The sequence below is a fragment of the Thamnophis sirtalis genome, unplaced genomic scaffold (assembly GCF_051295495.1).
Source record: "Thamnophis sirtalis isolate CommonGarterSnake01/CBP01778 unplaced genomic scaffold, rThaSir2_p1.2 scaffold_13, whole genome shotgun sequence".
Classification (NCBI taxonomy): Eukaryota; Metazoa; Chordata; class Lepidosauria; order Squamata; family Natricidae; genus Thamnophis; species Thamnophis sirtalis.
Genome location: NW_028261393.1, coordinates 29,642,862 through 29,666,886, shown reverse-complemented (window position 1 = coordinate 29,666,886; position 24,025 = coordinate 29,642,862). Strand labels below are relative to the sequence as shown.

The window sequence follows — 24,025 nt, the reverse complement described above, 5'->3', positions numbered from 1 at the left end:
AGCTGCATTGGCTGCTGGTTTGCTTCCATGTGCAATTCAAGATGTTGGTTATCATCTTTAAAGCCTGCCTGGAATGGGTCCAGGTTACTTGAGGAACTGTCTCACCCTAATGGGGTTCCACCACAAAAGCGCGTAGGACAAAATCGCGCTCGACAAAAGCGCGCTGTGACGTCATCACAGCGCGACGAAAAAGATCGAAAAAATGTAAAAATAAAGCTAAAACCTTCCCCTAACCCCCCCAAACCTAACCCTAAACCTAACCCTAACTCTTAACCTAACCCTAAACCTAACCCTAAACCTAACCGTTAAAGTAACGAAAAACGTAACGCTAACCCTTATCCTAACCCTAACGCTAACGCTAACGCTCTAAAGCTAACCCTAACCCTTAACCTAACCCTAACCCTAACCCTAACCCTAACCCTTACCTTTATGTGAATCGGCTTGCTTTAATTTAATTTTTATTAATTTTTATTTGAATTTTTCGATCTTTTTCGTCGCGCTGTGATGACGTCAAAGGCGCGATTTTGTCGATCGCGCTTTTGCCGTCCGCGCTTTTGACGGGTCACGCCCTAATGGATCTGGCCCACCCCACCTGTGCTTGCAGAAGGGCTGTGCTGTGGATTCCATCAGTCAAGGAATTTTGGTTGGCATGGTCCAGAAGAGCCTTCTCTGCCATGACACTTTGAAGCATCTTGTCCCCTGAGGTGAGATCGGCTCCCATCCTCCTGGCCTTCAGCAAGACATGACAGAGAACTTCAATATAAAGAAAGGCACAAGACAAGGATGTCCATTGTCCCCACTACTACCAGTATTTATATTGACTTTGGAAGTGTTAAATAGAAACATTAGACAAGATATAGAAATAAAAGATATGAAATAAAAAAAGAAAATACAAATGACAGAATTTAATTAAATCTATGGAAAAGGACAATGGGCAACATGACAGCAGTGTTTGAAGGGCTGCCACAAAAGAAGAGGGTCATAGTCTATTTTGGAAGGCACCTGAGGGCAGGAGAAAAGGTAACGGGTGGAAGATCATTGAAGAGAGATGCAACCCAGAACTAACAACGAGAACAATGAACCAATTTACGGGAGGCGTTTTAGAAGAGACTGGGCGGGTCTGAAATGGCACAGGATCTCTTGTTTATGGAGAGGGTTGGGCTAGAGGACCTCCAAGTTCCCTTCCTCTGTTATTCTATTCTTCTCTTATTTCCAGGTGGTCTTCGGTCCAGGAACAATTGAGACGCGAGTATCGAAAAGCAGCTTTTGATCTCCATAAATTTCTAGGTTTCCCCCCCTTTCCGCATGGTTCGCAATTGTCACCTTCCCGTTTCCCCTTTACTCGCCTGGAAACGGCCAAGGTAGGGAGGGGTAGGGGGGAATTCTAAGAACTTTTCGAGCAAATAATTTAACCCTCGGCAGCTTCCGTAGTCGCAACTGCCAGCCGACTCGGAAAGGACCATCGAGCTTTTCTAAATACAGAAGCCGTTCTCTGCGCTGGCTTCCGGTTCCTGCTACAGAAACGGGTGGAAACCTTTTGCGAAAACAAGAGGATGGAGAGTGTCCGGAAAAGATCGGCTTCTTCTGCTTGGAATGTAACGAAGGGCATCCGCGCCGTTCAGAATCCTCTATGGTCCCTTTTCTTTACCCCGGGTGGTAAAACAGGCGCCCGGAAACGTATTTGTGGTGACGGGAGGTCAGGGAACGGCCGGAAGCTGCCGCTGTTGCGCCTCGGATGGGCGGGGCTTCAATGGCGTGTCAAAGGTCAGTAAATATTGGTGACATCAGCGGCCAAGATGGCGGAAGGGTGAGCTTCAGACAGATCGCCGGGGGCGGCGCCGCGGCAAAGGAGGGGGCCGGGCGGGGGAAGGCAGCGAGGGCTCTCTGGGCATGTGAAGAGCGTTCGGCCCTTCTCTCCAGGATCTTCGCGCTCTGGTTTCTGAAATGAGGCGCTGGCGCTGCTGGGAGAGCCGGAAGATGAGCTGCGGAACCGCTCTGGGGAGAGGCGGGGGGCCGGGGTGAGGAGGGGGCGCCGGGAAGAGGGGGGGGGCGGGACAGGCGCTGAGGCGGCGCGCGGAGGGTCCCGGGGCGGCCTGGAGAGCCCAGCTGGGCAGCCTGACTGCCTAGCGGTGAGGGGCTGAATCCAGTCCTCTTGGCCGGCTCGAATGAGGCGGTTCTTAAGTCCTTCGGGCCCCTGCTCCTTTCTGACAAACAGCGAATTGAGTTTGAGCGGTGCTTTTACTGGAGCCGCGTTTCTGAACCAGAGCCAGGCTGGGGGGATTCTGGGAGTTAGAGTGGCCGAGGTTGAGACACTTTGGGCGAGAGCAGAGCTTGGCCCTTTCACCACTGATGGATTCCCAGCTGGCTGGCTCAGGAATTCCAGCGGTTGAAGTCGACAAGTCGCGAAAGGGCCAAGATTCCCAACCTCTGGCTTAGAGGATGGGGACTCCAGTAAGCCTTCCTTCTCTTTTTGCCACCCAGACTAAGTTACATGCTGAAAAATGGGCTCACAGGCTAATTTTCTTTTGTGCTATTAGAACAATGGATGTTTATTTTGTTTGCTTTATCTACACATGGCAAATTCAGGAAGCTTGAATTTGATGCCAAAACTAGTGTCATACGTTACAGTACATAGTCAATATCACCCTGGACATTTGTATAATTGTCTTTGAATATTATTAGTTGATGTCCTGCTTTTTATTGCTGTGCCCCTCAATTCTAATTGGGATTATTTAGAAACAACTCTTATTGGGATCGCTCAAGTTTGTTACCCATATATTTTAATATATGCTAATATCACATTTAGGTTTTTTAAAAATCAAACATTATACCAAATAATGATTGCAAAATTAATTTGTACAAGGTCCTGGAATATGATTAGGATTGTTGAAGGTACTCCAGTTGGCAGGATTCAAGTAATTCACCAAATGTTAAAATATAGTACAAACTATTCAGCTTTATATGTTTCTCCTGTAAAAGGGAAGATGGAGGCTGGTGGAGAAGCTGGCTACAGCAAAGCCTTCAAACGGTCAGAGACAAGGTAGGCAAAATTTTTGGAATTATGCAATAAATAAAGAACGATGACCTAAAGGAGCAACTTTGGGGGGTACTTCTTAATTTTGAGGTATACTGATTGCTTGAATCCTTGAAAACATTATTTTTTAACTTCTGTATTACTGGTCAGTCATTAGTTTTGCAGAAAATACTTTGCTTGTTCTTTGCATTGGAGTGGGCTTGGATAGGAGTCCAGACTTGAAACTGGGTCTCTTGGCAAACTGCATCTCTCTGCTTCTGTTTTCTCCTCTCTTTCCCTCCCCCAAAACTTCCAGATAAGTTTTAGAATTAGTGTGGTACATGTGGCAGAGATTTGGATTTCAAAGGACAAGATGCCAGTTGAAATTCCTGTTTGTTGACAAACTTGCCAGGTGGCTTTAAACAAATCACCTGGCTTTGCTTCATCCAGTAATGAAGTCTGGTTAATAATAGTGCCTTACTCATGTTGTTATAAATCCAGTAATGACGCTGTTATTTTGTCTTTTAAGGACTTCCTCCATCAATTAAGTACAATTTAAAAAGCATCCAGAACTCCATCCTGTTGCTGGTCAGATACAACTTTAAAACATTAAAGTAAACTTGCTAACTTGGCTGGTAATGGTATTCTCCATTCAGAGCATACATATAATACACGAGTACTAATTAGGCACTATTATTAATTTGAGCCTTTTTTCAAACTGGAAAAGGGTATTTTACTTAATATATCAGAATAGAAACAGTGTGTAATAAAACAACTGAGCCATCAGATATCTAGCTTTGATTTTTTTTAAAGATTCCGTTGTATTCTGTTGCTGGTCATATATTGGAGTGATCAGAGATTTCTGGCTCCACCATTGCCATATCACTGCACCTCCTTGTTTAAGTAACAGTAATTGTTTGAAATTCTGCAGAAGCTCTGATTTATCACACAAAAGTCAGTGCACCCATTCTTTCTCTCCACAGTCTACAGAGGCCTTGGAGTTCATGAAACGTGATCTAACGGAATTCACCCAGGTGGTCCAACATGATACAGCTTGCACCATTGCTGCTACTGCCAGTGTGGTCAAAGAGAAGTTGGCTGTAAGTAAAGGGTCTTGTTATTGAGATGTAGGGATGCATAGCCAGGGGAAAATACTGTTTAAGTTTATTTTCTTTTTCTTTTTTAAAAAGTTTTATTGGATTTTTATACTCTGTGTTGCTTTGACATATAACCTCACCCTTGGTTAAACTTTGTAGGATGTTACCATCTCTCCTTCCTGTGGCTTAATTTTGTTTGTTTATTGTCTCTTTTTGTGTAAAGACGGAAAGCTCTTCGGGGGCAACGGAAAAAGTGAGAAAAGGACTCTCCAACTTCTTGGGTGTTATTTCAGACACATTTGCACCCTCCCCAGATAAGACCATTGACTGTGATGTCATAACCCTGATGGCAACTCCATCTGGGACCACAGAGTTGTATGACAGTGCCAAGGTACCTTGCATCCCCCCCCCCCTAATATAGAGCTCTCCCCCCTATTGTGAATGCCTCTTGTTCATATAATGTTGCCTGTCTGTTCTCTTCCAGGCTCGGCTCTATAGCCTTCAGTCTGACCCTGCCACTTATTGCAACGAACCTGATGGTAAGTGGAGAGGAAATCAGAGACAGGGAAGCTCGGAGAGGGGAATTACATAAAATTAAGTCCTTCTGGAAAAATACGGGAGCCATCTACAAGATAATGAGTGCAGTTCATATCATGTTTTTAGTGTTTCTAAAAGCAAACCTTTCAAGAGTACAAGTTGCTGTTATAAAAAACAAATCTCTAGCTCTTAAGTCTACAGTAGAAAGATCAAGTGGATTCCGGGCAACAGTTGGGAGGCTGGCAGACAGGTGATATTACAATGGGGAGGCCGAGACTCATTCAGCCACAACTGGTCAAAGCATGTTTGGATGTCTACAAGCAAAGTTATTCATGGTAAAAATATTGAGAAATTTGTAAAAGAATCATTGCAAGTGAGATTCAAGTTGCATTTTAAGGGTGTTTTGGAGGTTTTTGCTATTTTTTCCCCTCATTGCTTTCCCTTTGCCTGACCCCAGTGCCTTCCACTCCAATTCCAGCAAGCCCCGCAACCAGGAATGGTTGCGGGGCTTGCTGGACTCCAAGCTGGAGGGCAGAGAGAGAAAATGTCCCATGTTCCCCTCTCCTGTAGTGGATAGTGGTGGCGTGTGTCTTCTGTGGTAGGCCAAGCAGGCTGGTGAATTTCTTGGTAAGGAAGACTAATGAATTGGGATTTTTTAATTCTAGAAAATAAAAGATGGAGTATAATAATATGTTTGTTTGCATATGATAGTTATGAAATTCACAGTACATCTCGGTCTCCTATGCCACCTCTTTCTAGCATGCTTCTTTAGAACCTTGATTTGATCCATCAGACTCTTGCTGTCTTGTTATTTAAGCCTGTAGCTTCCCGAACAAAGGAGGAAGATCGGCTTTGAAAAATCCATGTCCTTTGATCAGGAGGTAGGGTTGTGGCCACAGATCCAGCTTTGTCAGTGCAGAAAATGAGATTTAGTTTTATGGGCTGAGGAGGCTTGTGTGATTTTGGCTATCTTCTTTGCTCATCTTGGCATAGCTGTGATGGTTTGGTAGACGTAGTATTTTCTCCTACAGGACCACCTGAGCTATTCGAGGTCTGGCTTTTGCACTTCAACTTGGAGGAGAAGAAAGGAGAGATATCCGAGTTGCTGGGAAACAGCCAATCCATCCGCTCCCTCTACTCCAAAATGGTAAGCTTGGCTCCTTGGGTTCTTCCATCTTTTCTTCAAGCCATCACAGAGAGGTTTGTGGCTTGAAAATCTCTGACATTATGTGTTCCTTTAACTTGTTCAGCAGGTTAGTGTGTGATATGGAGCTTTGGTCTCTGCAGAATATGCTGGAAAGCACTGGAATTTTTCTTTCCAAGAAGCAGCAGAATTGAGGGAGCAAACTTCCTTTTCATCTTCTGGGTTTTGCTCGTAGAATTGCTGGAAGGGCTTATTTATATGCAAGCTTTTTTGTGCCCTTTGTCCACTCATGGGTCGTCCCTGGAGGAATGGATAATGCACACCTCCATAAAGGCGGGGTTTAACAGTTTAGGAAAGTTTACGCTTTTCCCTCCTCTGGTGCCTTAGGTGCCTGTGGCCGTCTCCCACTCGGAATTCTGGCAGCGGTACTTCTATAGAGTGCACCAGTTGGAGCAGGTGAGTTTGCAGAAAGGCAGGACTTTGCCCAGGGAGAAGGGGTTTTGCTTGAAGCTGTGGTTTTGTGCATGCTTGTTCCCTGCCCCCATTTGGCAGCAGAGCCAGTTGGAGTGTTGCTGATGGTTGTGCGCATCCTCTGTCATCCTAGGAGGAGCTCCGGAGGGAGGCCCTGAAGCAGCGGGCAGAACAGAGTGTTCACTCGGAAGGCCCAGGATGGGAGGAGGAGGAGGAAGGTAAGGGAGCCATAAGCTCTGACCATTCACTGAAAGGGCGTGGTCCTTTCGGAACTCCTGCAGGGCGGAAGGGATTTAAGATCAGGAGCCAGGGGTAGAGAAAGAAAAAAATCCTATTTTATTCTAGTATGTCCAGCGAGGATGAGACTCTCATTGGAGTATCATCTTGGTAGCCCTCGACTTACAACCATTTGCTTAGTGACTTTTAAATTACAACGGCACTGAAAAAATGACTTATGACTGGTATTTGCACTTACGACTGTCACAACATCCCCATAGTTATGTGATGAGAATTTGGCAACTGGCATGTATTATGATAGTTACTGGGTCATGTGATGGCCATGTGCAACCTTCTGATAATTGAAAATAGGGGGAGCTGGATTCGCTTAACGATAGCATGATTCACTTAATAACGGCAGTCATTCAGTCACTCAGTCCCTTACCTGTGGCAAAAACAATGTAAAATTGGGCACAACTAACTTCATCACCACCTTACTTAACAAAGGAAATTCCGGTCCCAATTTGGTTTGTAAATTGAGGGCTACCTAGGTTGATTTACCTCATTTTTTTCCTATGTCTTCAGTGTTTCTTCTTCTCTTGACACAGAGGAATTTCTTGGATCCTTTTCCTCCTCCTCACAAGCTGTAATACAGGCAGAGTCTTCCCAGCCTGCACTGCCGGCTCCCTCCATCTTGGCAGCAGAAGCCGTTCCAACCCTGGAGGCCTCGGTGGAGCTGTGGGCCACGCTGAGCCCCACCCCAGCAGAGGCAACCCCTTCAGAAAGCAGCGAGAGCGTCTCCCTGGTGACTCAGATCACAAACCCCACCGCTGGGCCTGCCTCTCCCTTACAGACTGGAGCCCCAATTGCAGGAGCTGGGGACGATTCCCCGAAGTGGCAGGAAGCCCGCAGAGACGAGCAGGGAAGCTCCTTGGCTAAAGCAGGGAAGCCTGTGCAGCCTTTTCCGCCTCCCCAGAAGGGCAAGGCCTCTTCGGAGCAGCCCAAGGAGCGCGCAGAGAGCAAGTCAGGCAACAGGACAGAGACTCTGCGAGAGGACACACCTCTGGACTTGCGACTCTTTGAGCTCAGTTCAGACAGTGGAAAGTCCACACCGTCCAATAACGGGAAGAAAGGTGAGGGGCTGGAAACATTATACTTTTTCTAATGGTCTCTTAGGTTTTTATATATAAATATATATATACATATACATACATACATATACATATACATATACATATACATACACATACATACATACATACATACATACATACATACATACATACATACATACATACATATATATATATATATATATATATATATATATATATATATATGTTATATTTGTGCTGATAAATAAATAAAGGGAGACTAGTATAGATCTATTTCAAGCTATTTAGCTCTCATCAGCTAGCTATACCCTTGCTGGGAATCGAACCTGTGCTCTATTGCCTCTTAGGCAGATGTGTTAACCATTGAGCTACAGAGCTCGACTCCTTATCAGCCAGGCCAGGGTGAAAGGTATATATTTAAAGTCACAACCCCTGGTATGCCCAAATATGGGAGGAAGATCACACTTCCATTCTCTGTCCTTCGGCTCGTCACAAGAGACCATCCAGACAGAAACCCAATATATATATATATATATTTTAATCTGATATATATGTATCTGATATATATGTATCTGATATATATAGCTGATTTTCAATCCAGACCGTGATGAAACCTGCCCATCTCAGTTGTAAGTCATGATGATCATAAAGTGGGTGACCTACACGACTGACCCAATTTTATACCCTTTTCTTGTGGTCATTAAGTGAATGCCACAGTCCTTAAGCGAACCAACAGTTTGCTATGGCCAGCTTTGCCAAAAACCAGAAGTAAAATCTGTGGTAAAGTCTGGTCATACATGCACGTAACCTTGGGTATTTCCAATGGAGATAGGAGCACTCAGTACGGGAGACTGGAGAAGACACAGATGGCCAATAGGGCGAGAAGGGATGTTTATATAGAGAAATGACCGCTGGAATTGTTTCAATACAAGATCCTTTTCAAGCTTTGAGGATTCTGGCAAAATAGTCAGGTTGCTGTGTTTAAGGCGGCTGCTTGTCAGGTGGTTTTGATGGAGCTGGCTTCCACTAATTGTTGCATGGAAAGGTTCAGTGGCTGCTTGCTAAATGTTCCTTGTTAGATTTTAAAAGCCTGTGCCTCAGTGGCACAGTGGTTAGAGTGCAGTACTGCAGGCTGCTTTGGCTGACTGCCGGCTGCCTACAATTTGGTGGTTCAAATTTCACCAGGCTCAAAGTTGACTCAGCCTTCCATCCTTCTGAGGTCAGTAAAATGAGGACCCAGAGTATTGGGGGCAATATGGTGACACTGTAAATCGCTTAGAGAGGGCTGCAAAGCACTGTGAAGTGGTATATAAGTCTACGTGCTATTGCTATTTTGCAACGGAGCATGTGTGGTGTTTTCTTTCCTGTTTCAGGCTCAAGCACAGATATAAGCGAGGATTGGGAAAAGGACTTTGACCTGGACATGACAGAAGAAGAGGTTCAGCTGGCCCTTGCCAAAGTAGACATCTCCGCGGCAGAGGTAAGCGCTTGGGGATAGTCTGATGCAGCTGAGGAAGTAATGAGGAGAGGCGTAGGCTTGCATAATACCTTCTGTTTTCTGGACCTTAGTTGAGCAGAACAAAATCCATTTGGCATTTGACATGTGCCTTTCATGATAAGGAACTGAAGCTGCGAGTATGTGTCAGATGACTACTCTAAGACATGCAAGAGAAATGTGACGTTGAATGCTGACTGTCCATACTTTCTCTGGATTCTTGTTCCCATTGATTTTCTGACCATCCTTGATAGGGAAACTGTGTGTTCGATTGCAGCCTTAAAAGGATGTTCAAAAGAGATCTTGGTGGGTTGCCACATGTTTTTGTTAACAAGGGACTGGAACTTTGTCATATTGTATATGTTCTAAATCATTATTTCTGAAATTTTGCAAGAACACTTTAAGATGTATTCTAGAATTTCCCAACCAATAATATTTTTTATAAAGGAAAGCAGCCACGTGCTAAAAGCAGTCTTGGAATTTGCTTCTGGCCACAAGAACCAGTGCTAGCCAAAATTAGAGCTACATATTTCAGAATCCTAAACAGTCCCGCCCACCTGCCTCTCTCTCTCTCTGCCCCCTCTTTTAATTAGTACATGGTGATTCAACTATATTGGCTGATTTAGGCTGAGGAGTAGATGGCTTTCTCCTTCTATCAGACTAGTATTGCAGAAACTCTGGCGGCCTAGAAACACTAATCCAGGTGGACAAAGAAGCTCCTCCCTCAAGAAAAGCATCTGCAGGGATGGAGCTCTGGACTAGCAGTTCATTGCTTGACTTACAGCTAGTTGGATTTGCAAGATATAAATAAGCATGATTAAATTTAAAAAAGGAAACAAACTTCAGCATTGGCCTTGAGCTCCTATTTGGCTTGTTTTTCTATGTGTACACACACACACACACACAAAATCTCAATGCAGATGGGAAAGAGTTTCAGATGTATATGTGTATCTGTTCATCTAAAGGTTTTTCCATTAATATTGAGCTGCCTTTTATATTGAACTATATGCTCCTAGTGAACCTTCTGATTGGGGGAATAATATCTTGAGCAGGTACATCAGTGAAAGTAAAGTGTGGAAAAGATAAAATTACAATCTTTGTTTAAAAATATCTTGGCTTGAATATTAAGTTGGCCAACCAGTTTAACAACTAAAATGCTTTAAATGGTGAGCCATTCCAGTACATTGTGGAATTCCTGCCAGAGTTTCCACTCAATCTCTTTGTAACCTCTTTTCTAAAATGACACCTTTGTTTGAACACTGTCTGTCTCTTTCTCTCTCTCTCTCTCTCCCATTTGCAGATGGAAGACGAAGAATGGGAGGACTGGGAATAACAAGGGCCTTTGCTCTCCATGGGCTCCTTGGACTCAGCCTTGCCCCTCCCCCCCTGCACCCGCACCATCCGGTGTGAATTAAATCACAGACCAACTGGTTCCTTTCTCTCCTGTAAAAGTGTTTTGGGCTGGCTACACCTCATCTCTGGGCAAGGCCTGTTTGGGAACTTGGGCTAGAACCCTTGCTCAAATCCCGATGGTGGCTAAGTTGTACAGAAGGGCTGAAGAGCAACGGTGCAACCGGTGTGTGCGCCGGAGGCCTCTTTTCAGACCATGCCCCTCCCTGAGCAGAGTGGATTTGATTTCATTCTCTCGCTTCTTTTGGCATTTTAGAGTGGATTAGTAACGAGTGGGGTGAACTATCCGTTTGAGTGATCTTCAGAAATAACTAGGATTGTCCTACCTATCTGTTTTCAGACTGATAGCTTGCTAGCTATGCCATGTTATATGTCTAGAAACTCACACAGCTTCTAAGGACTTGAAAGAGCAAATCTCTTTGCTCACCTGTGGGAACTCCAGTCTTAAGAAGAAACTCGGTGAGGCATTTTGGCCCCAACAGACCTCTCCCCCACTCCCCAAGACTCATAGTGCCTGGTTTGGAATTAACTTTTGCATAAATGAAACCATCTCTCTTTTCCTGCCCCCAAATGTAAGCTGGTCCATTTTTCTTGGGAAGTGAAGTACTTTTTACAAATGGAATTATTGTTCTGGGGCTATGATATAATCCCCTGGAGTATCTTGCATAAATTCCAGTTAAGGAAGAGGAAAGAGGGCATTCCTCCTGGGTTGTCACAATCATGGCTAAGATCTCTTTGAAAGGGCCCCAGTGTGGGGTAGCATATCCCTTGAGCTAGTGCTCTACAGTGTTGCTTGGACTCAAATATCCCTTGCCTCATTAGGAAGAGGCACCCTGGATCTTCCCGGAAGCATCTTCATTTGCCAAAGCTTCATAACTATCTTCCCCTTGCATTGATGCTGTTGGGAGCATCTGTAGATCCTCTTCCATAGATAGAAACCCTTGGGAAGCAGTGTGCTTGTGTTGAGAGTTTTGGTTGTTCTCCACCCTTGTCAAAGATGCTTCCTTATCTATGTTCTCTCTAAATTATAATCTGTACAGGCATCTTCTCTTTTTTTTTAGGGAAAATGGGGGGCAGAGTGATGCTCCCCCCTTTTGATCTGTTTCAGATTTAGCTATTGCTGCCTTGCAATGGAGTCTGACTATAATTAAGTCTCACTTTAGAACTCATCATGCTTTTTAAAAAAATGGGTCCCAAAGGCAGATTTCTCTTCTTGGGATACAATACACCAACAGGTGTTCCTCAACACACCCAACTGGATTCGAATGGAACCGGTGCCAGCTGGCTCATTGAAGTGGGCCAAGATTCCTGCTTTCACTCCTTTGGGATGGATTCAGACTGGAGCCATCCAACCTCTTCTTGTCCCAGTGCATCTGCATGACAGCAGCTGCTCTGACCGTGTGCAGGCCACCCCTTTCCCTCCCGCAGAGCAACATTCAAATGGGTTCCCAAAGGGCCAGAGAGAAAGGAAGGAGTTGCTGCTGCTCTTCTCTTTCCTCTTTCTTGTTATAAGCAGCAGCTGAGAGAGGAAACCTCTTGAGAAGGTGACTCCGTGTGCAGAGTTGAGAAGGGCAACATGGTGCCTGTGGAATCTCTTTAGTCTCAGTCACTGAAGAGCTTCTGATAAGACAAAAGACTGGCTTTCAGGGCTCCCCTTTGCCCCCAGATCATGAAAATCAGTACCTGTCTGAAGAACAATTGACTTAGGAGTCAGCCCCAAAACTAGACATTAAAGAGGAGGAAAGATTTCCAAGTTGGTCATCCATGGGAAATGTGAGCAAGGATGTGATTCAGCCAGTGGAAAGCGGCTTCCTCTGCATGCAAGTGGCCATTTGAAATTGAAGGAGCGTGGGTAGATGTGTGGCGATCCATGAACACGGCCTAGTCTGAAGAGCTTCCAGCCGCTGTGATTTAAAAGGACAGCTGGGAGTGGGCTCCATGGCAAACCAAATGAAAGCTTGCACTTCTGGAATAATTTAGTGCTTTAAAAATATTTGCATTGTACAAGGTCCAGTTCCCTCACTCTCCTGAGAAAACTACTCTTTGGATATATCAAACTAAGCTTTCTGGATCGGGAGAATATCTGTTGTCTTGAAAGAAACTGGTGATTTCCCCTAAAGGGCTGACCAACCCCTAGGGAGGGTGTAAATGCATAAATAGGCCCATCTGGACCAGGCCTCGTTACTGGACAGTCTAGAAGAACTGATAGGTAAATGAGTGAGGAAGAGGCTTCTTGGAAAAGCACCCCTCAGATCTCAGTGTTGGTGGTGATGGAACAGAATAGAGGGTAGCGTTAGAGCAACGTTTCTCCACCGTGTAGGATCTGTGGGCTGGCTGCGCTTTGATGACAGACACCCCGAGATGCTGTGCCATCAACGGAGGGATTCCCACTTGTGACAAGTTGCGAAAGTTGAGAAACATTGCTCTAGGGCAGGGGTCCCCAAATTTGGCAACTTTAAGACTTGTGGCCTTCAACTCCCAGCAGAGCTGGCTGGAGAATTCTGGGAGTTGAAGTCCACAAGTCTTAAAAGTTGCCAAGTTTGAAGACCTCTGCTCTAAAGTCTAGTATTGGTGCTGGGAGACATCCGAGGGCCCTGGTTTCTTCGTAATTATTTTCTTTTTCTTGGTTGTGTGCAATATTATCTCATTTTTAAATTATATATCTCCCTGGACTGTTTTCTAGTTGGGGTGAACAAGTGACTCTAACAGCTGTTAGTTTTGTAATTATGACTTTCTCTTCGCATTTTACAGATTTGCCGTTAATGGCAATTAAAGGAGTTCTACAGAAATGACCATATTGGTTTTGTGATTTTTTTCTTTTCATCCTCTATAAGTTTTCAAGCAAATATCTCGGGTGGCCTGGGCCTTTTCTGTGCCAGACACAAGGAGGGCAAGGAGTATTGCCCCAATGGAACTTGGCAGGGTCCAGAGGATTTGATGGATAGACGCACTTCCTGATCAGCCAGCCAGAAGACCAAGGCCAAGGTGATGAAGAGGCTCACCCCCTCCAAGCTGCCTTGCTAAGTTCATAAAGTGAAAGGTGTGTCGGACTACGGCTGTCTCCCAAACCCAATCAGGCCATTGGCTGTGCTGACGGAAGGGGATGACATTGTAGGACCAAACCTCTAATAGGTGCTGCAATGGAAAACATTACTTTCTAGGAGCCTTGCTAGCATTTGGGAGCTTTCTCAATATATTCGTTAGCTAAGGGAGCTCAAAATAATTAGAATTCAAACCATTCTGAATTTGGAATGCCCCATTTTGAGTGAGCTACCCTGGGAAATTGATTCTTTTGTTAACTTGAGAGGGGGCATCTCAATCTCCGTGACCCGACAAAAGCGCGCACAACAAAAGTGTGCCGACAAAAGCGCGTCGCTAAAACTGCGATGTCATCAACGTGACGAGAACAGCGCGGCGACAGAAGGGCGATTTACAACACCGTGTCGATTTAAGTTAAGGTAAGGATTAGGGTTAGGTTTAGGGTTAGCGTTACGTTTAGGGTTAGGGTTAGCGTTACGTTTAGGATTAGGGTTAGGGTTAGGTTGAGGTTTACAGCGCGCTTCTGTTGCCACGCTGTTGGCGCGATTCAGCGCTCATTCGTCGGAGCGCTTTAGAACTCACGGTTTTGTCACCGCGTTTTAGTCGGGCGTGCTTTTGTCGTTCGCCCTTTTGTCAGTGAACCCTCAATCTCTAGAGTCCTTCACTCTTGAAACAACAGTTTGATCTGTTCTCCCAAGTTTTCAAGACGGTCTGGTATGCACTGAAAGTGGGGGTTCCAGTTTGATTCTTTTCAAAAGATTTTGTGTGGCACAAAACAAATCCTGGAGTGGCCATCACTTGCCCATATTTTGTACAGCTGAGCTCCCAAGTTCAGTTCTTGGCAGTCTCCAGGTTCTTTATTTTTGTCTTGGGTGCTCAGAAAAGCTCTGCCTTAGAACACACAACATCCTCCTCAGTTATTCCTCCCAAGATAGATGGAAACTTTGGCTAGGAATTCTGAGGTGGCTCAGTGGTTAAATGCAGCACTGCAGGCTACTTCAGCTGACTGCAGTTCTGCAGTTCGGCTGTTCAAATCTCACCGGCTCAGGGTTGACTCAGCCTTCCATCCTTCCGAGGTGGGTAAAATGAGGACCCGGATTGTTGTTGGGGGCAATATGCTGACTCTGTAAACCGCTTAGAGAGGGCTGAAAGCCCTATGAAGCGGTATATAAGTCTAACTGCTATTGCTATTGCTATTTTGACCTATCCAGAAGGCACCAGGTTGGAAATGGTGTTTCTGCCAGCTCATTTGAATTACAGTGCTGGTTGGATCAAGAAGTTTGGCTTGGTGCATAATGGCACCTCCTTCCCTTTTTCAATTAGGATATCCTGGAGACCAATGGATGGCAGGCTATTGAAGAACAGCCAGGGAGGAGATCTACAGCCTTGAATCCTAGGGGAGGTTTCTTAGATTTAACATTTCAAAGTGATTCTGTGTGTCTGAGAAAGAAATTCCAGCCAGGGTTAGGGTGAGACACCTTCACTCTACTTTTCTTGGCCTTTTGACTTATTTGTAACCACTTTTGCAGGCATCTTTGAACAAGGGAATGCAGTTCCTGATGAGAGGGGAATATATAAAATGCCTTCCTTCTCGGTGGATTAAGGATAGACTAGAAACTGAGCATAACGTTAAAATATATGTGAGCATTTTGGAAACAGCCTGTCCCCTTTTATTTGGGGAGAGTTTTGACATGGTCCTGTCCTCAGGAACTTGCTAACCATGGGTGCCAACTCACTTCTTCGATGGAAGGCCTCAGGATCATGTCTGGTTCCAGGAGGCTTTTGAGAAGGTCCTGGCATTCCTCGGAGATCCCCAAGTGGCCGGGGATGGACACCCCTTTCTGTTGATGGCAAAGCATCTTGGGAATGTCCGTGTCGTCAAAGGGCAGGTTGGCACAAAGCATGACGTAAAGGACCACGCCCATGCTCCACACGTCGCCTTTCCTGCTGTCATGGGGCACCCCCTGCAGCACCTCGGGGGCCGCGTAGGCCGTGCTGCCACAGAAGGTCTGGCTCAGCTCCTTGCGGTTCTTGGGGAGCAATTTGGCAAATCCAAAGTCTGTCAGCTTCAGGTTGAGCCCCTGCAGGAGGGCATTTTCACACTTGAGGTCACGATGCGCCACCCCACAGCTATGGCAATAACGGATGGCTTCTACCAGCTGACGGAAGAGCGCTTTGGCCCGGCTCTCCGGCAGGGGTCCTCCTTGCAGGACGCAGTCGAAGACATCGCCATTCTCTGCCAGCTCCATCACTAGATAGATCTTTCCATCTGTGGACTCCAGCATTTCATACACCCGGATGATGTTCTTGTGGTCTAGGCGCTTGACAATCTGGAGTTCTCGAGGCAGGAATCTCTCGATAAACTCTGGGGAGGCAAAAGAGAGAGTTGGCCAAATCACAACAAGTCTGAAGACCATAGCTAATGAGAGAGGAACGTTATGCTCCTTGTAATGTTCCCACCTCCCAATGTCATAATTTCCCTTGAGAAGGAGAATGGGGTTTTTCTGATGGTGCTGGAAACATTTTTCTCATGTGGATTCACCCTGGACCTGAATCCTTGTGGTTTCTTCCATGCTTCTCTAATTGTACAGAATTGTAAATGACTAAAATATAACATAGCATCTCAGTGCTGTTCAGCTAAAGCACCCAGTCAGGTCTGTGGGGTGGGGGCGTTTAGGGAAGAGAGGTTCTCAAATTTTGAACAATGAACAACAAAGAAATTGCAAGGCTCTTTTCAATAAGCAAATTATTTCACTGAGCTTAGGTTGGGCAAGAAATAAACATACACGTTGATTAATGATTTTTTAATTTATTATGAAGGTTTTCAAACTTTGTGCTACTCAAATGCCTCCTGGGACTTTCTCAGGCAAAGCAGGCCGTGACATTTGCTCCTACTCTGCAAGACAGGTTTAGAAATACTCCTCCCCATCCCCCCTGGTTAATGACCCCAGGAATGGGTGGAATAAAATAGTTCTGTATCTTAGAGACATGCAGCCTCGAATGAATCAAAAATTTTGCATAGATTATTGGGAGAAAGTATCTCTGATTTATAGATCAGTGTGTTAGGTGAACTCAAAAACAATTGACTAGCTAAACCATTGTGTTAACTGTGGTAAATCTGAATAAGTAACAACTGCAGTGAAGGTTATACAGTAGTTGACTTTGAATTTGTGTCAAACCCCAAGAAGGGGATGGGGCCAGTCCCAAAATCCATTGGACTAAATATAGTTTGAATGTACAGCAATTGAAATAATGAAATGATTCCATCAGCTGTATTTCACCCCATTATATGTCTGAAAGTTTCAGATGGGGCGGAGGGGGGGTAGGATGGCAACACTTGCAAATGATCCTGGCCAAAAGACATTAGTAGGCAGGGCAGTCAGCCTCCTTTGGGACAAGACTTTATAAGGCTGTGGTGGTCATACAAGGCTCCCTGCCTGACTAGAGATAGGCCTTCAAAATGAAATCCCAACTCTTTTGTTTGGAATATTGAAGTTTAGAATTTGACCTGGAACATCAGAGTTTAGGGGCTAATTTAAGCTGAACCAATACCCCTTGGTATTTTCCCGGACCTATATATGGTTGCTAGCTTAGAACATAAGGGTTGGAAAGGACCTTGGAGGTCATCTAGTCCAATCCCCTGCTTGAGCAGGAGTCCCTTTCCCTATACCATTCTGGACAAATGGCTGTCCAATCTCTTCTTGAAAACTTCCAGTGAAGGAACATCCACAACTCCGGGAGTCAAGCATTGATTAATTGTTCTCACTGTAGGAAATTTCTCCCTAATTCTAGGTTGGATCTCTCTTTAAAAATCTTTGATCCATTCCTTCTCGTCTTGCCCTCCGTGCTTTGGATAATAGGGTGACCCCGTCTTCTCAGTGAAAGCCCCTCAAGTATTGGAAGACTGCTATCCTGTCATCCCTAGTCTTTCTCTTCATTAGACTAAACTTGCGTAGCTCCCTCAACCATTCATTGTGTGCCTCACCTCTAGACCCTTCGTAATCTTTGTGGCTCTTTGCACTCTCTCTAGAGTCTTAGCAATTTTTTGTATTGTGTGACCAGAACTGGACACAGTATTCTAAGTGTGGTCTTAACTAAGGCAGTATAAAGCAGTACTAATACTTCATTTGATGTTGATACCATTCCTCTGTTGATGCATCCTAAGATGGCATTGACCTTTTTGGCAGCTGCAGTGCACCGCTGGCTTATATTTATCGTAAATGGTTGTCCACTAGGATTTAGATTTTAGATTAGATTTTATTCAGTTTGTATGCCGCCCTATTCCTGAGAGACTCAGGGCGGCTAACAATCAGAAAGGGAAGGGGGTACAAAATAAAAATAAAAAGACAAACAGTTAAAAACACACAACAGTCATAATCACGGCTGGGGCTGAAAGATTTAACTGCCCCAGGCCTGCCGGAACAGCCAGGTCTTAGTAGCTTTGCGGAAAGCCGGAAGGGTGGTAAGGGTCCGGATCTCAGTGGGGAGATCGTTCCAGAGGGCCGGAGCAGCCACAGAGAAGGCCCTCCCCCGGGAAGTTGCCAGTCGACACTGGCCGGCAGATGGAATTCGGAGGAGGCCAAATCTGTGGGATCTGATAGGTCTTTGGGAGGTAATTGGCAGGAGGCGGTCTCTCAAGTACCCAGGTCCTATACCATGAAGGGCTTTAAAAGTAACGACTAGCACCTTGAAGCGAGTCCGGAGACCAATAGGCAGCCAGTGCAGCTCGCGGAGGATAGGTGTAACGTGAGTGTACCAAGGTGCACCCGCAATCGCTCGCGCGGCTGCATTCTGGACAAGCTGAAGTCTCTGAATACTCTTCAAGGGCAGCCCCATGTAGAGCACATTACAGTAATCCAGTCTTGAGGTCACGAGGGTGTGAGTGACTATCTGAAGGGCCTCCCAGTCCAGATAGGGTCGCAATTGGTGCACCAGGCGAACCTGGGCAAAGGCCCCCCTGGTCACAGCCAACAAATGATGTTCTAGCATCAGCTGTGGATCCAGGAGGACTCCCAAATTGTGGATCCTCTCTGAGGGGCGTATAATTTCACCCCCCAGACTAAGAGATGGAATAGCTGGACCATTTTTGGCAGGGAGCATCAATAGCCACTCAGTCTTGTCAGGATTGAGCGCAAGCTTGTTCGTTCCCATCCAGACCCTAACAGCCTCCAAGCACTGGCACATCACTTCTACTGCTTCACTGAGTTGGCACGGGGCGGACAGATACAGTTGCGTATCGTCCGCGTACTGGTGGTACTTGATCCCATGCCGTCGCATGATCTCACCCAGCGGCTTCATGTAGATGTTAAATAGGAGGGGGGACAGGACCGAACCCTGCGGCACCCCATAATTGAGGGGCCTAGGGGTTGATCTCTGTCTTCCGACCAACACTGACTGCGACCTGCCCGAGAGGTAGGAGGAGAACCACCGGAGGACGGTGCCTCTCACCCCCACCTCCCGCAACCATCGCAGAAGGATACCATGGTCGATGGTATTGAAGGCCGCTGAGAGGTCAAGAAGCACAAGGATAGAGGAGCAACCCCTATCCCTGGCTCGCCAGAGATCATCGATCAGCGCGACCAAAGCAGTTTCCGTGCTGTAACCAGGCCTGAAACCGGACTGAAAGGAGTCCAGATAATCGGTTTCATCCAAGGACCGCCGGAGTTGAAAGGCCACCACTTTCTCAACAATCTTCCCAACAAAGGGGAGGTTGGAGACTGGACGATAGTTACTCAAGATGGCTGGATCCAGAGACGGCTTCTTCAGGAGGGGTCTCACCACTGCATCCTTTAGGAGGAGCAGGAAAGATCCCTCCCGGAGAGAGGTGTTAACTATCGTCTGGATCCAGCCGCGTGTTACCTCCCTGCTGTTCGCGACCAGCCAGGAGGGACATGGGTCCAGTATACAAGTGGAGGCACTCACCACTCCCATGGCCTTGTCCACTTCCTCAGGCGCGACAAGTTGAAACTCAGTCCATAAACTCTGCTCAAGACCTTCCCGCGGTACCTCGGCTGGCACTGAGCAATTGGAGTCCAGGTCTGTCCGAATCCGAGCGACTTTATCCGCTAGAAACTGAACAAATTCCTCAGCTCTTCCCTGTAAAGGATCATCCGCGTCCCTCCCTTTCAAGAGGGAACGGGTTACTCTAAACAAGGCGGCTGGGCGCGATTCAGCGGCTGCATAAGAACAGCAAAATGCGCACATTTCACCGCCCGTATTGCCACGAGATAGGCTCTGATATCTAGGACAGTGGTGGGTTTCTACCAGTTCGGACCAGTTCTCCCGAACTGGCAGTACTGCCTTCAAACGGAGAGCGAACTGGTTCTCTGTTCCTTTGAAAGTGGGCCTGCCTGCCTGCCTGCCCCTGGGTTATGCTTACCTTTATTCCAGTTTCCGAAGCCTAGCTGATCAGGGGCGGCAGCTTGAATTGCTGCTCCCCAGCTGTTTTCCTTTTGCTGTGGGTATTTTTCGTTCAATTGCCCCGCACACTCAGCTAACCAGTAGTAAACTGGTTAGGAACCCACCACTGACCTAGGATCCTTTCACAGTTACTGTTGTTGAGCTAGGTACCACCTATTCTATACTTATGCATTAGTTTTTTATGGGCCTAAGTAAGTAAGTGCCTTACTTTTCTCACCACTGAATTGCATTTTCCTGGAAAGGACCAAATGTTCAAGTCTGTCAAAATCCTTCCGTATTTTGAATCTATCCTCCCAGCTTGATGTCATCTGCAAATTCCCCTAATAGTACTGGACTTAAGACCTTTGTGATATCCACTGCTTGCTACCCTCCACGTAGATGCAGTATCATTAAGGACTACACATTGAGTGCAGTTTTTCAGCCAACTGTGTATCCATCTAGTGGTGATCCTGACCTACATTATTTTATCTTAACAAGAAGTAGGCTGTGGTCAGGGGTGGCTTCTGGCAGGCACTACTGCCAGTTCGCTTGTGTGCGCACCTGCAATTAAAATTGTTCTGCACATGCGCAGAACTGAAAAACAAGATGGCACCGCTGACAGCGCCTCCCGGGGAACCGGTTCGGGGGCGTGGCAGGCCTGGGTTGCTGCCGGTTCCAGTGACCCAGGCCGCCAATCCACTACCGGTTCTACCAAACCGATCCAAACTGGTAGGAACCCACCACTGGCTGTGGTCTACTTTACAAATGCTTAAATGTCTTTTTGTTGCAAGTCTTTTAAAAAGTGTTGCATGTATCACTCATGCAGCAGTTTGTTCTGGAAGTTACGCCTGATCATAAATAATAACACCCAAGGAAGTTTTGGGGAAGATAACCCCCCTCCCCCCGTTAGTCCCCATTCATTCCATTCTTTTGTCATATTTTCTTTTGCATGGGATCCAATTTGCTAAAAGTTTCCACAGCACTAAAGATAGGTTTGAAAAAAAATGTGAATTTTCTGCCTGTTGTGCCATGGACCCAACTAGAATAAGAAAATCAACTGGAATGGTTCAAAATGCAACCAAAGTAAGAGACCCTACTATCACTGTAAATGAGGCACTGTAAGCCTTCTTAAAAGTTCCTTTCCCCCATCAGCTTCCCCTTCCTTTGTTTCTTGGCCAGGGGCATACATTTCATCAGAAGAGTCAGATTGGACCAAGAACAGGTATAGCCTCTGGACAGAGTGGAGCCATGTTAGATATGCTTATTCTAAGGCTTCTGAAAAGGTACTTCTAGCTTGTTGCCTTCAGGCAAATAAATATCTCTTGGTGAGATAGATACAAAAGGGACAAAAGTCTGCAAAACTGCAAATATAAAACACAGGGTAGAATAAAAATGCACAGATCTACACGATATTGCCAAAAGTATTCATTCACCTGCTTTTACTCGCATATGAACTTACTGTAAGTGACACCCCATTCCTAATCCATAGGGTTCAATATGACGTCGGTCCACCCTTTGCAACTATAACAGCTTCAACTCTTCTGGGAAGGCTGTCCACAAAGTTTAGGAGTGTGTTTATGGGAATTTTTGACCATTCTTCCAGAAGCGCATTTGTGAGGTCACACACTGATGTTGGACAGGTTTACGTGGCCTACCACTTCGTGGCTGAGTTGCTGTCATTCCCAAACACTTCCATGTTCTTATAATACAGCTGACAGTTGACTGGAATATTTAGAAGCAAGGAAATTTCACGACTGATTTGTTGCACAGGTGGCATCCTATCACAGTTCCACGCTGGAATTCACTGAGCTCCTGAGAGCGACCCATTCTTTCACAAATGTTGGTAAAAACAGTCTGCATGCCTAGGTACTTGATTTTATACACCTGTGGCCATGGAAGTGATTGGAATACTTGATTCTGATTATTTGGATGGGTGAGCGAATACTTTTGGCAATATAGTGTATGTTTATAGGGACAACACACCGAAGCATCAGGAAGCAGTAAGTAAAATCACTTATATCATGATGATATCATGGGAAGAAGACATTATCTAATTTGTATTGATGCCATAGTGGATTTTATTCTATGCTTATGGCAGTGTAGATTTTCTTTAGAGAAGGGACAAATTTTATTGGAAAAAATATTGCAGTGTGGAAAATTTGGCCCTTGGAAACTGAAATTCAGTTATTTCTAAAAACACGCCCTTTCCCATTCCATCTGCTCTGTCTTGCTTTAACTTTTTGTGTTCTGCTTCTTACCTTCTGGTCCTCCCAGTTTGTCTATAATTTTCACAGCCACTTTTCGTTGGTGTTTTTTTGAAAAGGCTTCTTTGACCTTTGAATATGTTCCTTCTCCAATGGTTTTGCCCATCTGGTAACCATGGGAGAGAAGAAACTCCTCCATCGTGTCTTTCACTCGCTCGTCTGTCATTCTCAGGACATCCTGTCATCACAAAGTCTATACATCGCTGTCCTTCTCCACCCAGACCAGGGTCTGCATTGACTGCAGCCCAGGATGCTAGATCATTTTTTCCTGCCCAGACAAGGTCCTTCGATGAGGGGTGAAACTGAGATTGGACATCTTGAAACTTGAGCCTCCATTGTGATGCAACCTTGTGTTACCTGAAGACCAGAGGGAAAGGTAGGGACTTGGCACCAATGAGAAGCAGGCACACATCCTCCTCAGAAGAAGGGTTGCTCCAGGCTTCACCCTTCAGGGGGATGATGGGTTAACCTAACAAGAGGCCCAAAGCTGTGAGGCCTTGGATAAGAAATCATTGTAGCTAGTATTGTAGTGTAGGTAAGGCTAATCATGATCAGGTTGGACATGGATGGTTAAGTTGTCCACACCATGGAAATCTGCTGGCTTGAAGCTACTTGGCAGGGTTTGGGCCTAGTTACATCAGTCCAGCCTTAAGAGTAAGTATCACAAGTCCCTCAAACTCTTGTCTTATTTAAGATGATAATTTCTTAAGGAGTTGTACTTGTTGGATGTACTGGAATCTAGATCATTCATTGAAAACCAGCAATTGAATTGGTTAGGATAGGGAGATTCTACAAGATTCCGAAGAGTGTCTTTCCTCAGTCCTAACTGAGAATTGCAATTACTATACCCAGAGGGCACAAGGTTATAGAGAAATCTGATCCATACAGTCTTATATTGATAAAAATAAAATCTGGTTTGGATCTCTGAATTATGATACTGGTGTGGATAAAGACGCCATCTTTCAACCTAAGCTACTACATATGGTTGTTTTCTGCTTCCAAGAGAAATGATGGTTTACCAATCAGCAACCACAGCGGCTACAGCTGAATTATATTAGCAGAATACAGAAGGACCTTGGAAGTCTTCTAGTCCAACCCCCTACTTAAGCAGGAGAACTTAGACCATTTTGGACAAATGGATGTCCAGTCCCTTCTTAAAATCCCCCAGTGTTGGAGCACCCACAACTTCTGAAGGCAAGACATTCCATTGGTTGATTGTCAGGAAATTTCTCCTAAGTCCTAGATTGGTTCTCTCTTTCATTGGTTTCCATCCTTTGCTCCTTGTCCTGCCTTCTGGTGCTTTGGAAAATAGGTTGACCCCCCTCTTCTTTGTGACATCTTCAATATTGCCTTTCTTGATGAGATCAAATTCTTAGGGCAAACATTTGAAACATCACAACAGAAAGCCTAATAATAACCTAAGACATAACTAATAATTATGTCTAAATTAACAGAACTGTAGAATTCATTTACAGGGACATAAGAGAACCTGTGGTAGCCAGATATAAAAGTGGAACATTTAAGCCCATATTTTCTTCTCAAAATCCAACTCATAGTGCATCACAGCAATTCCAAAGTAGATGTGGTGAGGCACCTCTGCATCCTGATTCTGGTCTTGCTGTCAGGTAACCAGAATGATTACTTTGATAGTCAGGCTACCTAATCTGGGCATGAGAGAAGCTGAATCCTGGGCAGCCATGATGTGGGGATGGCTGCTGCAAGGAAGCCCTTCTATTGTTAGTCTAATGCATCTTTGTCATGTTTAAGCATAAACCCTTTCAAAGCTCAGTTTCATGGTAGGCTCATCACAAAATTGTCTATGCTC

The 24,025-nt window shown here is 45.4% G+C and overlaps 2 protein-coding genes across 4 annotated transcripts; one reads left to right on the top strand and one right to left on the bottom strand.

Moving 5' to 3' along the window:
- Positions 1-1,720: 1,720 nt before the first annotated feature.
- On the top strand, positions 1,721-13,290 carry BSDC1 (BSD domain containing 1). Of its 3 annotated transcripts, none has more exons than XM_014057648.2 (11): positions 1,721-1,764; positions 2,980-3,040; positions 3,997-4,113; positions 4,334-4,501; positions 4,595-4,649; positions 5,679-5,794; positions 6,179-6,247; positions 6,396-6,480; positions 7,087-7,611; positions 8,967-9,073; positions 10,389-13,290. In XM_014057648.2, the coding sequence occupies exons 1-11, from the start codon at positions 1,736-1,738 to the stop codon at positions 10,419-10,421; spliced, it is 1,365 nt and encodes a 454-aa protein (XP_013913123.1). In that variant the 5' UTR covers positions 1,721-1,735; the 3' UTR covers positions 10,422-13,290. The 3 variants fall into 3 exon arrangements, with proteins under 3 accessions (XP_013913123.1, XP_013913124.1, XP_013913122.2); XM_014057649.2 differs by having other exon boundaries at positions 1,760-1,807; XM_014057647.2 differs by lacking the exon at positions 1,721-1,764 and adding an exon at positions 1,865-2,018.
- Positions 13,291-15,226: 1,936 nt separating this feature from the next.
- On the bottom strand, positions 15,227-23,207 carry TSSK3 (testis specific serine kinase 3). Its single transcript, XM_014057678.2, has 2 exons — positions 22,195-23,207; positions 15,227-15,902 (listed from the first exon to the last, which is right to left on the bottom strand). Exons 1-2 carry the CDS (start codon positions 22,364-22,366, stop codon positions 15,241-15,243), a joined length of 834 nt encoding a protein of 277 aa, XP_013913153.1. The 5' UTR covers positions 22,367-23,207; the 3' UTR covers positions 15,227-15,240.
- Between the last annotated feature and the right edge of the window lie 818 nt (positions 23,208-24,025).